The sequence below is a fragment of the Poeciliopsis prolifica genome, unplaced genomic scaffold (assembly GCF_027474105.1).
Source record: "Poeciliopsis prolifica strain line A6 unplaced genomic scaffold, Auburn_PproV2 SCAFFOLD035, whole genome shotgun sequence".
NCBI lineage: Eukaryota > Metazoa > Chordata > Actinopteri > Cyprinodontiformes > Poeciliidae > Poeciliopsis > Poeciliopsis prolifica.
In genome coordinates, this window is record NW_026562410.1 from 3,339,422 (window position 1) to 3,352,211 (window position 12,790).

At 38.7% G+C, this 12,790-nt stretch overlaps 1 protein-coding gene across 2 annotated transcripts; it reads right to left on the minus strand.

Moving 5' to 3' along the window:
* Positions 1 to 15: 15 nt before the first annotated feature.
* On the minus strand, positions 16 to 8,045 carry hexb (hexosaminidase B (beta polypeptide)). Of its 2 annotated transcripts, none has more exons than XM_055052587.1 (14): positions 7,719 to 8,045; positions 7,457 to 7,608; positions 5,337 to 5,402; positions 5,064 to 5,110; positions 4,876 to 4,986; positions 4,690 to 4,791; positions 4,470 to 4,602; positions 4,205 to 4,385; positions 4,043 to 4,129; positions 3,888 to 3,960; positions 2,344 to 2,524; positions 1,277 to 1,367; positions 418 to 522; positions 16 to 319 (listed from the first exon to the last, which is right to left on the minus strand). In XM_055052587.1, exons 1-14 carry the CDS (start codon positions 7,970 to 7,972, stop codon positions 256 to 258), a joined length of 1,647 nt encoding a protein of 548 aa, XP_054908562.1. In that variant the 5' UTR covers positions 7,973 to 8,045; the 3' UTR covers positions 16 to 255. The 2 variants fall into 2 exon arrangements, with proteins under 2 accessions (XP_054908562.1, XP_054908563.1); XM_055052588.1 differs by lacking the exon at positions 2,344 to 2,524 and adding an exon at positions 2,966 to 3,140.
* Between the last annotated feature and the right edge of the window lie 4,745 nt (positions 8,046 to 12,790).

Sequence of the window (12,790 nt, forward strand, 5' to 3'; positions counted from 1 at the left end):
AAAACACAGAAGCAATTACAATTTCATAATTTATTGAAATCTTAAGAAACATTCCCACTAACAAACACATATAGAAAATAATTATTCATATCGACATGGAACATAAGATTTGTGAATCACATTCAATAAGTACATTGGCAGCTCTGAAGCAGGAGCTCCTCTTTCGATTCTCCAATTTTACAAACCAAGCATAAAGGTTGATTGTGAGCGCATGTGTGCTTTCCCTTTTCGGTTGCCAGATCAGCACGTCAGCACTCAGACGCCCTTGTATTCATGCAGGCAGAAGCTGGGAGACAGCGGCTCAGCTGGTATCCCACGCCTTGCAGAAAAGAGGAAAGAAAACAAAAACAATTCCTAATGTCTCTTGCAATAAGTAATAATATCCGTTAAGTACTTGAACAATTCCTCGATACTTACTCTACCAAGCGACAGCGGTGAAGAGAAAGTCTAGTGAAGGCGTCGCCAATGTCTGTGACCTCTTTGGCGCTCCACAGCCGCTCTGCTACAGCACTGGCTCGAGGCCTAAGGAAATATAAAATAGCATTCTGATCTTATTTGTGCTCACAGTGCTTCGGGAAAAAAAATTTAAAAGTACCATTGAGAAAATTATAATAATAATAAAAAAAAAAACCACTATGCCTTACTTTCTTTTTTAGATAACTGCATGGTGCACAATTCATAAACCCACAAACATGAAATGTTCTTGAAAAATATTCCCACTTGAAAAGAGCTTCTTCAGGAAGCCACATACTGAGAGATGTGATTCATATCACTAATCTGCATATCGGGACTTCATTTAATCACATTTTTATTAATGCTCACATGGAACATAAAAAAAAGAAGAAATTAGTTAAAAATACATATATTTTAGTCCATTTTTAAACATTAACTGGAATTTATCGTGACAGCGATAAATCAAAATTTAAAAATTGTGTCACGATAAACGATATAATAAATGCCCATCCCTAATTAACACCCCTTGAACTTGTACAACCAGAAACCTTCCTGTTTGGTAGACAGGATTTTGATGCAACAGACCAACAATAACAAGGTTCATAATTGTTAAGGAAAAGTCTGAAAAATGTGGTTTATATTGCATATTAAGTCTCAGCACAATTTAAAAGCCATGTATGTTTTTCTTGTTCTTTTACAATTATGCACTACTTTGTGTTGATCCCTTAACACGACAAAAATAGACTAAAGAAGTCTGTGCCTACAAACATGACAAAAAGTGAAAAAAAACCTTCGTTAAAATAAGCTAAGAGACATATTTTACCAGAGTCTCGGTGTCAGATTCGTAGCGTCCACATACTCTCCCCACAGACAGGCCTCTCCACCAATCACAAGCTTCTTTTGTTCTTCAGTTCCTGTTTTTTTTAAAAGCATGTTTTCAGTAAATTCAGCTTCCTTTTCATAAGCACAAGCACATTTTCCTGCTCTTTATTCAACAGGCTTACAAAAGTTTGCACAAGAGTGACAACACTGGGTCAGTTTTAGATTTTGCTTCATTTTAGCCAAACGCCGGCTTAATAATGAAGCAGGGTAAGTGTAGTACTGCTGATAATAATCAATGCATTCCCCGTGTTTTGTACAGAATAGTGACGAAAATCCATGCAAATCCATACTATCTAAATATTTTTCAAACGTTCCTGGTTCTTGTGTTTTGTCTCCTATTGAAAGAAATTTGAGCCAGATTTCTCACCAACTGGTTGAAATTCAAAGTCTTGGATCTAGTTTTTCTCAAATATCAAAGTGTTTACATTGTTAACACTTTGATATTTGAAAAATTATTTTAACACTTGAAAAGGTCACATCTCAATGCGAGAAAACATTTCTCTCTCCGAGGAATTTTCATTTTTACTCATCAAACTGACAGCTTGATAAGCAATGGGCTGTGCTCCATTGATCTTTGCCCAGCTCTATCTCAGGAGGAAAGTGGTTGATTCATGAATCTTTCTGCAAACAATCCTGATCCATTAACCTTTTGCATGCTGCGTCAAAGAGTCTTGAAACCTTTTGACTTTTAGACATTTGCAGCAATAAAACTTCTTATGTAATGGGACTGTTGGAAAACATGAATTGGTTACAGTCTAGCCTGCGATCTTTAGTAAATAAAGTCCAGAGGCCGTTAGCCAATCGCTGCTTGGCTAACATGCTAGCTGCATATGCTCGCTGTGTGGCAATGCTAGCACTAGCTTCTAAGTGCAGGAACAAGGCAGTTGCAACCAGGTGAGGCGTAACCAGACAAAACGGGAAGGTTTTCAAGCAACAAGAAGATAAAAAAAAAAAATATATATATAATATATATATATATATATATATACATATCATGTGGACACAAACCCTGAAAATCTTGTGGATCGGCTCTGTAAAAGCCCGACCAGTCCTGGCCATAGGTGATACGGTTCAGGTACCAGGGAGCGGACAGCAGGGTCTTGTACCCTACCAACGTAATTCTTGCCATCTCAGACTGGTATGCCTCCTGGGTTCCTTTCCAAATGTGGATTAGTGTGTCTGGTTTCAGCTACAGAGCACACACACATATACAAAGAGGAAGACAGATTGAAACTAGAAAGTGTGCATTTCCAAGGAAAATGCTAATGTGAACGTTGACTGATCTGATCACTGTAAAAACAAAGATTGAAGTCGCCCAGTCGGGCAAAATACGCAAATAAAGAAGTAAAACCACCAACCACACTGCCACATGTTCACACACTGACTTTTGTTGTCACAACTGTACAGTTTCTTTAAATTTAAGCCTGTTGAACAAAAACAAACTGAAAAGTGATCCCCCTCCTTCAATCATGAGATTGGAAAAAAAAAGGAAAAGAAATAATCACCATCTTTATCTTATTAACGACTAAAACTGACCGAAGTTCAATCATGAGATGATTGAAAAAAAAAGGAAAAGAAATAATCACCATCTTTATCTTCATCATTATTCTTATTAACGACTAAAACTGACCGTCGAAGTTGAGCGGCTCAACACTGTAGTACTTCCGCCAGTCCTGTCCCACGCTAATATAATCTAAGTACCATGGGGCAGAGAGGATGGTGGTGTATCCCGCTGCTGTCACTTTGCTCATCTCTGAGTTAGTCCCACTGCCGATCCACACGTGCACTACCGTGTCGGGCTTCAGCTGCAATAGTTACAAGTCAAACTCATGTCTTTTAACTTGCATACGGAAAACATAGCTTGAAAAGAAAGAAGGTAACTAGTTGGAGGGGAAAAAAGAAATAAATTGAATATTTCCGGGTGATTTTTTATTTATTACTTTTTACTTATTGTAAAACAATTGTCAGTAGAGATGCTTGTTTTATCTGCTGCTTAAACTGATTGAGCAGCTACATACAAATTTAAATCAATACCCAAATATTTTCAGAATGAACTGTAGCTGAGCTTCGTACAGAATTTACAAAGAAGCCGCATGTTTTGTCCATTTTCCCAAAAAGACAGAAAAACAGCAATAAGTTTTTGTTTTCTTTGTACTAGATACCAAATCATCAAAGCTGTCTTGAATTGACACAAACTGCTTGTGCTGTAAAATATAAATTATAAAAATGCTCCCATTTACATCTGCAGCAGAAAAATGCTAGTACTAGCATTCTGTTTTGATATGGCTTGTTGATAATGCAGCACAAAATTTCGACAGCTTCAGCTGATTGTGAGAATGTTGCAATTAGCGGGCCAAACCAACACCTGGGATTGGTTGGGAAAACATTAAACAACTTCGAACCATCTGCAGACCATATCAATAAACTTTTTCTAAATTGTTCAATAAAAGCAGACATTAAAAACATCAGATTTGGTTTTAACTATCATTTTACACTATTTTAAGTAACAAATTTTGCATTCACTTTACAAAAATAAGGAAAATAGAGGATACCTTAACTCCATTGTCAAAGACCTCCTGCCAGACGATGTAGCCTTTATTGGTAGCAGCGACAATGTCCAGAAGTCTATCATATGAAAAAAAAAAATCAATCAATAAAAGAAATGCATGAATATTTTCTAAAGAAGAAAATAAAACAAGATGCATACTTTTGGATGTAGAAGGACTCCAGTTTCCTGTAGTCCGTTCCAAAGCCTTGTTGCTCCATGAACTTCTGAATGTCTGGATTGGACTGCCTGTAAAGATAATAAATAAGTAGATAACAGCCGCCAACATCTCTCTGGTCTATTAGACGGATCAGGATTTCTCACCAGCACGAGAAAGGCACCTCGTCACCTCCCAGGTGAACGTAAGCGTCGGGGAAAACTTCACTGATCTCTTTGAAGAACTGCTTCATGAAGTCGTAGGTGGAGTTGAGGATGGGGTTCACCGGTCCGAAGGTGCCAGAGGGCTTCGAGCCCGAGTAGCAAGGCGTGAGCAGGTCAGGTTGACCTGAGAAGCAAACGCACGGAGGCGGACATCAGGAGAATGTAGAAGCTGAAACTAAACGTGGACGGCAACGACTAGAGAACCCACCTTTACCCCAAGACTGCGTGTGTCCTGGGGTGTCAAACTCAGAGACCACCCTTATGCCTCTGAGGCGGGCAAACTCAATCACCATTTTCACATCGGCGGGTGTGTACACGTGGGTGTACGGGTGGTAAGCGCCCTGTCAACATTGTGATGGGATACGTTTATATCAACATAGGGACATGAAACATTATGGTCAACACTGATAATATGTTTGTTCTGGAACCTTTTGGCTCAAGTTTGGGAACGTCTGGCTCAAGTAGGGAAAAGACTGATCGTCAACGATGTGCCAGTGGAAGACGTTAAATTTATTCATCGCCATGATTTCCTGCAGGGTGAAGTAACATGGAATACATTTTTAAAAAGTTAAGACAAATTAACTACTTAGTACATAAACAGGTGGTTTGTGTACCAGATTTGTCAGGATGACTTTAACTGGAAGGAAATGCCGTGACGTGTCCAGCAAGACGCCACGGTGAGCAAATCTTGGGAAGTCGCTGATAACCGTCGAATTGATGGTTTTCTGGAAAAAAGTTGCAGAAACAACATGAACTGCAGCTTAAACACTTGTGTTCACCACAATTCATCTGTCTCACTTACAGCTCTGTACTCGTCCTCATAGACCAACTGGCTGAACGTCTCCAGACCTCAAAACGAAGAAAACAACGTAAAATACATATTTCAAAGTAAATTCAACCCCATCTGGAAAACCCCCTGATATTTGGCTGTGAATACTTTCACAAAGCACAGCCAATTGCTTTAAGCGAAACAGAGAGAAAGGAATCAGAGTCCAATCAAAGTTCATTTAAAACGTAATGTACTCGTCATTTGATGATGATTTAAAACCAGGCACATGGGTAAATAAACTCCTACCATGCAGGGCTCCCCAAACCTTCGGTGCTTTCAGGACAGCGAATGGCTGATCCACGGTCAGCTCATCTGCAGAAACAAACAGTCGTAGTACGACCTGATAAAGCTTTCCAGGAAGTCAAATCACGATTGTAACATTTGGTCTGGATTAATCCTTGATTTTGCTTTGCAGGTAATCTTTACTTCCTCCTTCCCGTTATTAGTGAGATTGCTGTTCTTGGAAAAGGATGCATGCAGTGTATTCACTTGCTCAAGCACATCTTTTTAAAATTTTTTTTACAAATTCCTCTTTACATCAAATATGAGATCAAATGGAGCTAAATCGCTCACTGAAAAATGTCACCATGGCGTGTTTAACATTTCATCAGATAAGATTATCTAAGTGTGTCATGCTGAATATTAACTTGTGACTCAATTCCCTGATGGTAGTCTTCCCTTCGCTTCATTGGTCAAGTTTTGTCACTACAATGGGATCAGCTCCACAAAAATATTTTCATGATCCCACATTACTAGAAAGCAGCAGAGATCAAGCCTATAATAATTACCTTTTACATTTAAATATACTAATAAGATAAAAGTTAAAAACATAAGATCCATTTTTTTAAAAATTTTAAATAAATGTAGTTTTTAATGCAGAAGCACAATATCAGGGTGAAAAACGAAAATTTAAAGAAACCATTTAATTAAAGTATTCGATGAGATGTTTTATGTGTTCTTTCCTAGTAACTTGGGTCACAATCTGCGGCCAGGTTTTTTCTAATCAACTCAATAATAAATGAAACTGAAACATTGTTTAAGCTGATGAGTTTTTAGGAAGTTTTTTTTTTTATTTAGCAATCCAATACTTCCTATTTTCAGTGTGCAGATACAATGTGCATACTTCATTTAGCCACTCTTCAAAATGGGAAAGGCGAGAGAACATGTCATTCTGATAAAGGAGAGTTTCTTAAAGACGGAGGCCAATCTCAAGGTGCAGCTTTGAACGTTTTCAGAACTACCACCCCTCGATACAACACTTTTTTCCACGGCTTAAACACAATTTGATTTGTGTCACACAAGACTAGGATGAAGAAGATCTGTCTTAAAAAAACAACACAAATTTAGGGAGATAAAAACCACAAAACAACGATCGCTGTTTGAAGAGATGGCATCTTGGAATTCCTTCAAGTTAGTCTCCAATGATGATTACCAACCACATACCAACCAGTAGCTTAAGAGGAATGCCAGTCATTTTTATTTTTAACTTTTCCACATTTTCGTGTTATGAAAAGGCTCACAGGACTTTCCCTGGGACCTTAAGCTTTAATTAGCTAAAAAGACAGACAGGTTTTTGTTGTTTTTGCTTTTGAATGTACAACGGCTGGGGGTAAAAAACAAAACTCAGTGATAATCCTGAAAATGGGGCTTTCAGCAGGATAATGATCCATCACATGGAGCCAAACCAACGCCAGACAATATTTCACCTTCATCTAAAGTCATTTCGGTCCCATCAGAGCCAAATCTTTTAGAAAAGCTGAAGATATATTGACAGATTATCAATGACGGGTCATTTTGTAAATTATTATTACTATTCCTGGCATATTCCCCCTTCCACTGAATACATGTACAAAATTTTAATTTCTTTGTCTGAAATTACGATATGATCACAAAAGTGAAATTTGTCTTCCAAGGTTTGTTTTTTTGTAATTCATGTAGTCATTTAAAAAAAAGAAAACGATAAAACTTATCTTCACCTCCAGTATTGGTAAGTTTTAAATCTTATGTAACCCTTTTAAAATTGTTACAATAATAATAATGCCATTATGTTGTTGAAATGCAATATCAATGTTACTTTTATTTGCTATGCACACATTATATAGACGATATGTAAACAAAACCAATGCTAAATGAAACAGTAAAGAGGCGGAATGCTTTGCTTTATCATCTGTACCCTGCAGAAAATAAGTCATAAATAAAATTCAAACTTTAACTGCTCACGTGGGTTTAGAGAGGCAAAAGTGGGATTTTCTTTTGCCCCTTTTATTTGCTCATAAAAAAAATCAAGTTCTCCAAAGTAGAAAAAGGCATTTTTACATGAAGTGCTGCTGATCCAAAACAATGTTATCAATGAGGAAGAGACTCACATGACTCGTCAGAAGACGCACTGGGGTAACCGTCACACTCCGAGTCAGGTGATGTGATCCACACCTGCAGCTCCAACAGGTCCGTGGCACCTACCCTCGCGCCTTTGTTCGCCTTCTGCCTTTTAGCGCCCCCAAATATGTATTCATAGTACCTGCAGAAAGAGATACGGCAGACGTGACTCAAAACAGGTCCATGAACGCATCACAGACATAATTTGGGAAACCGGAAGTGTCCCCCCAAAAGAGAAAACCATGTCCAGACCTCCTGTAGGCCAGCTGAAGGAGGCCGCAGCTCGGGCCGGCTGCAGACTGTTTGGCATCGGTGATGCTGAAGCTGGAGGAGCTCAGCTTGAAGGAGACGTCCGAAATTTGCACCTTCTGCGGCAGAGGCCACAGAGAGCCGTATTTGGAGGGCTGGGAGACGAGCTCGGGCTCTCCGTCGACGTGGTGGTCCCAAAACCCCCGGCAGGAACCGAGAGCCAGCAAGACGAAGGTGAACCCCAGCAAGCGGCTCATGTTGACGGCAGAGCTGTAAAGTCACAAGACCTGGACAACGAGGCCGACAGGAGTTTGTATGGGAAACGGGAGGGCGGGATTTCCAACACGGAAGTAAGAATTTAAAGGGGCCGTGCGTAAATACAGCACCCATCACTTTTTTAATTATTATTTTAATTTGGCTTCTCTAATGAAAAAATAATTTCAAACTTAAATGCTTTTACTTTATTCTCGTAATTTAATTACTCCTACTCTGGCCCTAATACTGTGTACCCTAATAAGTGTTTAATTTTTGTACCGTCCCATTAGTGATTCGTTGTAGTTTTTAAAAGTAATTTTTTTTATCAACACATAAGATGCTCAACAACATTCTTCATTTTATCGTTGTTTAAAGAGTGCTTTTTCTCGTTGGAGTTCTCATAACAACTTCAGTCTTTAAATTATGACTTTATTCTTGTATTCCGTTGTAAAATACAGTGCCACTTTAAATCACCTTTTATTGTACTTGCGCAGTATCGGGGTGACAAAATTGAAACCCTACAACTTCCTAGACCTTTTGGAAGAGAAGTAGGCCCAAAGCATCACAGGTACTCCACCATGCTTAGCAGTGAATATAAGGTGCTTTTCCGTAAACGCGTTCTTTATTTCACACCCCTTTAGTTTCTTCTGACTAAAACCCACGATTCTAGTTGAGATCCCAACAGAGTTCAGCAACCTATCCATGTTTTTATGACAACAGGACAAAAACAAAAGCTTCTTCCTGGAATCACTCCCAAACAATTAACAAGAGAGTATTAACTTTTTCTATGGCGACCCCTAAGATGTCATTCTTTGCTGCAGCTCCTGATCTGTGATTCTGAAACAAGACCGTCCTTAAGGTGTTAATAAACAATGTGAGTGCTTACAGACCAGTTGTGCAAATGCTAAGTAAAGATCTGTGTATTTTTTACAAAGGCATATTTTCAATGTTACAGAAAACATATTTAATAATTCCTTCTGTTTGTGCGTGAGTCGGGAAACGTCCCATGTTCAGAGTTTTGCATCACTTAAAGAAGTAATAGCTTCTTATTACCCCAGTGGTTGTTATGGAGATGTATTTAACTCCTCTACTTGTGCAAGGAACTTAGTGTTTGTTTGGACATAAAATATTAGCAACACATATATATCACTATAACTGGCTTAGCACAATTTCTGCCTTAGTTTCCTCCGACAATGTGAAAATATGCATGCTGAATTCACTAGTGATTGTAAAATCGCGTGGTCCTCTGTCTCTACGCATCATTGCTGGTGACTTGTTCAGAGTTTAAAGCTCCCCTCAGTCTATTGTCCAGATGTCATGTGATCTCGTCACTATGGGGTCCGAACAACGGCTCAAGGACAAAATTATTCTTGCTTTTAAAATGCTGAGCCTGCGAAACCTGAAGAGTTTTAAACAAAAGAATTAAACGCCTGGTGGCTGTCAAGGCAGCACCCGGTACTGACACAGCAGAGCGACGATTCAAACAGCAATGTGCAGCCGAATTTCTCTAAATTAGCAAAACGTCTATTCTTCTTTTTTGACCTTGTTTAAAATGTGAACTTCTTGGTGTAGATTTTTTTTTTAATCTGGTGCTTATTTATTTAATAAGTGCTGAGAAGTAAAGTGTGATGACGTATTTCTTAAACACCACCATCTGGTTGCTACTCTAGCGATGATCGGATGTTTTTCTTCTGTAAACTTTGACATAGTAAGTAGGTCAGCGCAGATGTAGGTGTAGATTAAAAATGACACATCGACCTTTGTTATCGCGCGTCTCTAATGCATACATGGATGCATTCAGGCTCCAAGCGCGTACAGAGCCTGAATGCAGGTTTACAGAATCTGCTGCAGCATCAGTTTCCTGTTGAGCAGACTGGACTGCAGTGAGGTCGTCAGCGCAGGCCTGTTTGCTTTGTTGCTACAGTACAGTTCACTTTAAAAAATCTTTAATAATATGCGCAATACTTTTCCTGAGAATAGCATGAGAGAAAAAAAAAAAAGAACAACTATTCTTTGACTGTTTTTGTAGTGTTGTTGCAAAGGATTCCAAACCCTTGAAATTTTAAGGTTGGATTTTATGGGATGAACCAGAAGTCGGCAACTTTTAAAGAGTCATTTTAGCCTTCGCTCCAACTTGGCGAAGTCGTTTGGAGCCACAAACGCTGTATGACTGAAAAGAAACATGGCATTTTTTATATCTATTATAAGATTTTTTTTGTTTTGTTTTTACATTTCTAATTATTTGTTGTTGGGTGTTTTTTGGGGAGTAGGGGATAATCAGTATGCCTTAAAAAAAAGAAAAAAAAGAATGAAACTTGTAGTTTGCAATCAAAGTCAAAACAATGACTTCACAAAACAAACATTTGTTAAACTGCAATGCTAGATAAAAAAAAACTGCTGAGGCTAGTATTTATTTATTACCTTTGTGTTTTAAGCAATTTCTTAATTCTTTCTGACTTCATTATTATTTTTATTATGGTTATAATAGTTATTTGTATATATATAAATCTGCACAATGTAGAGGACAAATTTGTTCATTAACCTTATTTTATTGGAAGCCAACTTTCTTATTATTATCTGAAGGATAATAATAAGAATAATCATAAATAAATTCTGATGTTTGGTTTTTTGAGAGTCAAAATGTGTACAAATCCAATGCTGTTTGTATCTTTTGGCACGAGAAGTGATGGCTGTAAGTCAACCAATGGCCACTAGGTGGCTGATCGTAACATTGCAGCTGAGAATAATCCGCATGTTGTAAACCAGCAGCTTAAAACATGCAGCACTGACTGTGAACATTTTGGTTTAGGCTTTCCGAGAATAAAACACTGTGTGGATTTCAGCTAAAGTTCAAAGCGGGACACATACGGCTTTCCTTATAATAACACAAAGGGCCACTGACTTCCCCTTGGAACAAAGTTCAGGCAGCGTGCTCCTCCTCTGTGCTTGTGTTTACATCAAAGTCTTTAATGGCTGTATCTATAAAGGCGGCTGCCACATTGATTCTCCCACATTTTATCTTTGAAAAAGTACGAAATTAAATAAAAGCAACAGCAACCTCTGACTGCGCCAGATGAGGAATAATAGGTTACTCCTGAGTGATCTGTGGAAACAATGCTGGCAGCATAAGTGGTACCAGCTGTCGGGTGGGCTCAGACCGACTGCCCTCCAACTGATCTATACCAGCAGAAATAAAAGCTGTGCTAAGAGAGAAAGATGCCAACTAAAGAACTGTGGCGTTCCCACACCTCCGTACCAGGGAAGAATCCGGTCTCGCTTTCCTGAATTCGCTTTGAACACGTCCAACTGGTTTTCACATTTTTATCTTTCAGCATCTAGGATTAACTGCAAGGTGAGGCAACACAAGCTCTCTCTCTCTGTCTCTCTCTCTTTTCTGAGTCAATCATCTCGGCCGTCATTACCCACTCTGCAGTCATTATTCATCTCTGACATGTCTCATGAGACAGGTAACAGCGAGCTTGTTTGTCATGGTCACACAAAAGAGCTTAGTCAAATCAGCTTAGTCAAGTTACGAGGACATTGATGTTTGCCATTTAATTTTTTTCACGAGCTGCAGTTTGACCTCCAGTAATGTAAAGCGCATTTTCCGCCCCCAAAACTCAAAAAATTTCACTTTGTATCATCATGACATATTTTTCTTCTGTTTTGGTTACTTTTTCACTATTTTCTGTTCCATTTTAGCTGCATTTTTACATCCACTAAACACCTAATAACTCTTCATACGTGTTGTAATACGGATTGTTCTGCATGTTGTTCTATGTTCCATCTTTTACCACTTCAGGACTTTTAAGGGCACAAGACTTCAAGATACCTCCTTCCTGATTCCATGGCAAGTAATTAAGACTTTGGCACAAAATACCCTTTTGACATTTGAGCCTAGAATTTGACTAGGCCGTTCCAAAGCATGAATACACAGCTTCTAATTCATCTTTCATCAACTCTGCCCTGCTTCCCCCGGCTCTTTTTGAAGAAAAGTCTCGCTGCAGCATAACGCGTCATTTTAGGGCCGGGACTTTCAGGGTGATCTCTTTTTCCTCTGCTTGGCAAACATTTTAAAAACGTTTTTTTTTTTTTATTTAATATGTTGATTTGACATATCAGAGCCTTCTTAATAGGGCGATTTCTGTGATTAGGCCACTTTTAGGATCACCAATGAAAACCTGCTGAATTTCACACATTTATTCTGTAACATTTACACTTTATCATTGTTTTTTGTTTTTTTTAAACAAAGCACACCAGTTTAAAGATGATAAACAAATAAAAACACCATTAGTTGCTTTCTAAAACATTTTTGAGCATGTTGGACAAAACAAAAAGAAGAGAATTTGGGAGGAAAACCAATTTACCTGCTTCACAGAAATTTACCTGCTTCATTTTTTTAATATATATATATTTAATATAAATATATTTCGTCCACTAGGTGTCCCTCTTGCAACATGTAAATGCTTAGGGTTTAATGGCCCATTATGGCCCTGTTTACAGCCCTTTTCACGGTGCTCCTAATGAAGCTTGAGTCGTCATTTAATGTGCTGTTTGCAGTAATGGTGCACTGGTGATGTCACACACGGCTGATGGGAAGGGAAGGCCCTGCGCTCACTACACCACAAGCTCAGAGCAGATGAAAGCAAGCAAAATAGTGACATCACTGCCCGAAGGGTCCAACGAACAGTTTGGTGACAGCCAGCGAAGACCACAGACATGACTCACGTTGAGACGACGCGAGGGATCAAATTGGACCTTGTGTTTCCAGGAGCCCCGGCGAAGAAACCATGATGCTTTTATAATCCTGTGGGATTGAA

Bases quoted from the DNA above. Each gene is read 5' to 3' on its own strand.
- hexb (XM_055052587.1), bottom strand. From the start codon at position 7,972: ATGAGCCGCTTGCTGGGGTTCACCTTCGTCTTGCTGGCTCTCGGTTCC. The intron at 5,403-7,456 runs GTGAGTCTCTTC...TTGTTTCTGCAG, and splicing joins TGCGTCTTCTGACGAGTCAT to ATGAGCTGACCGTGGATCAG. The intron at 4,792-4,875 runs GTACACAAACCA...TTCACCCTGCAG, and splicing joins AAGTCATCCTGACAAATCTG to GAAATCATGGCGATGAATAA.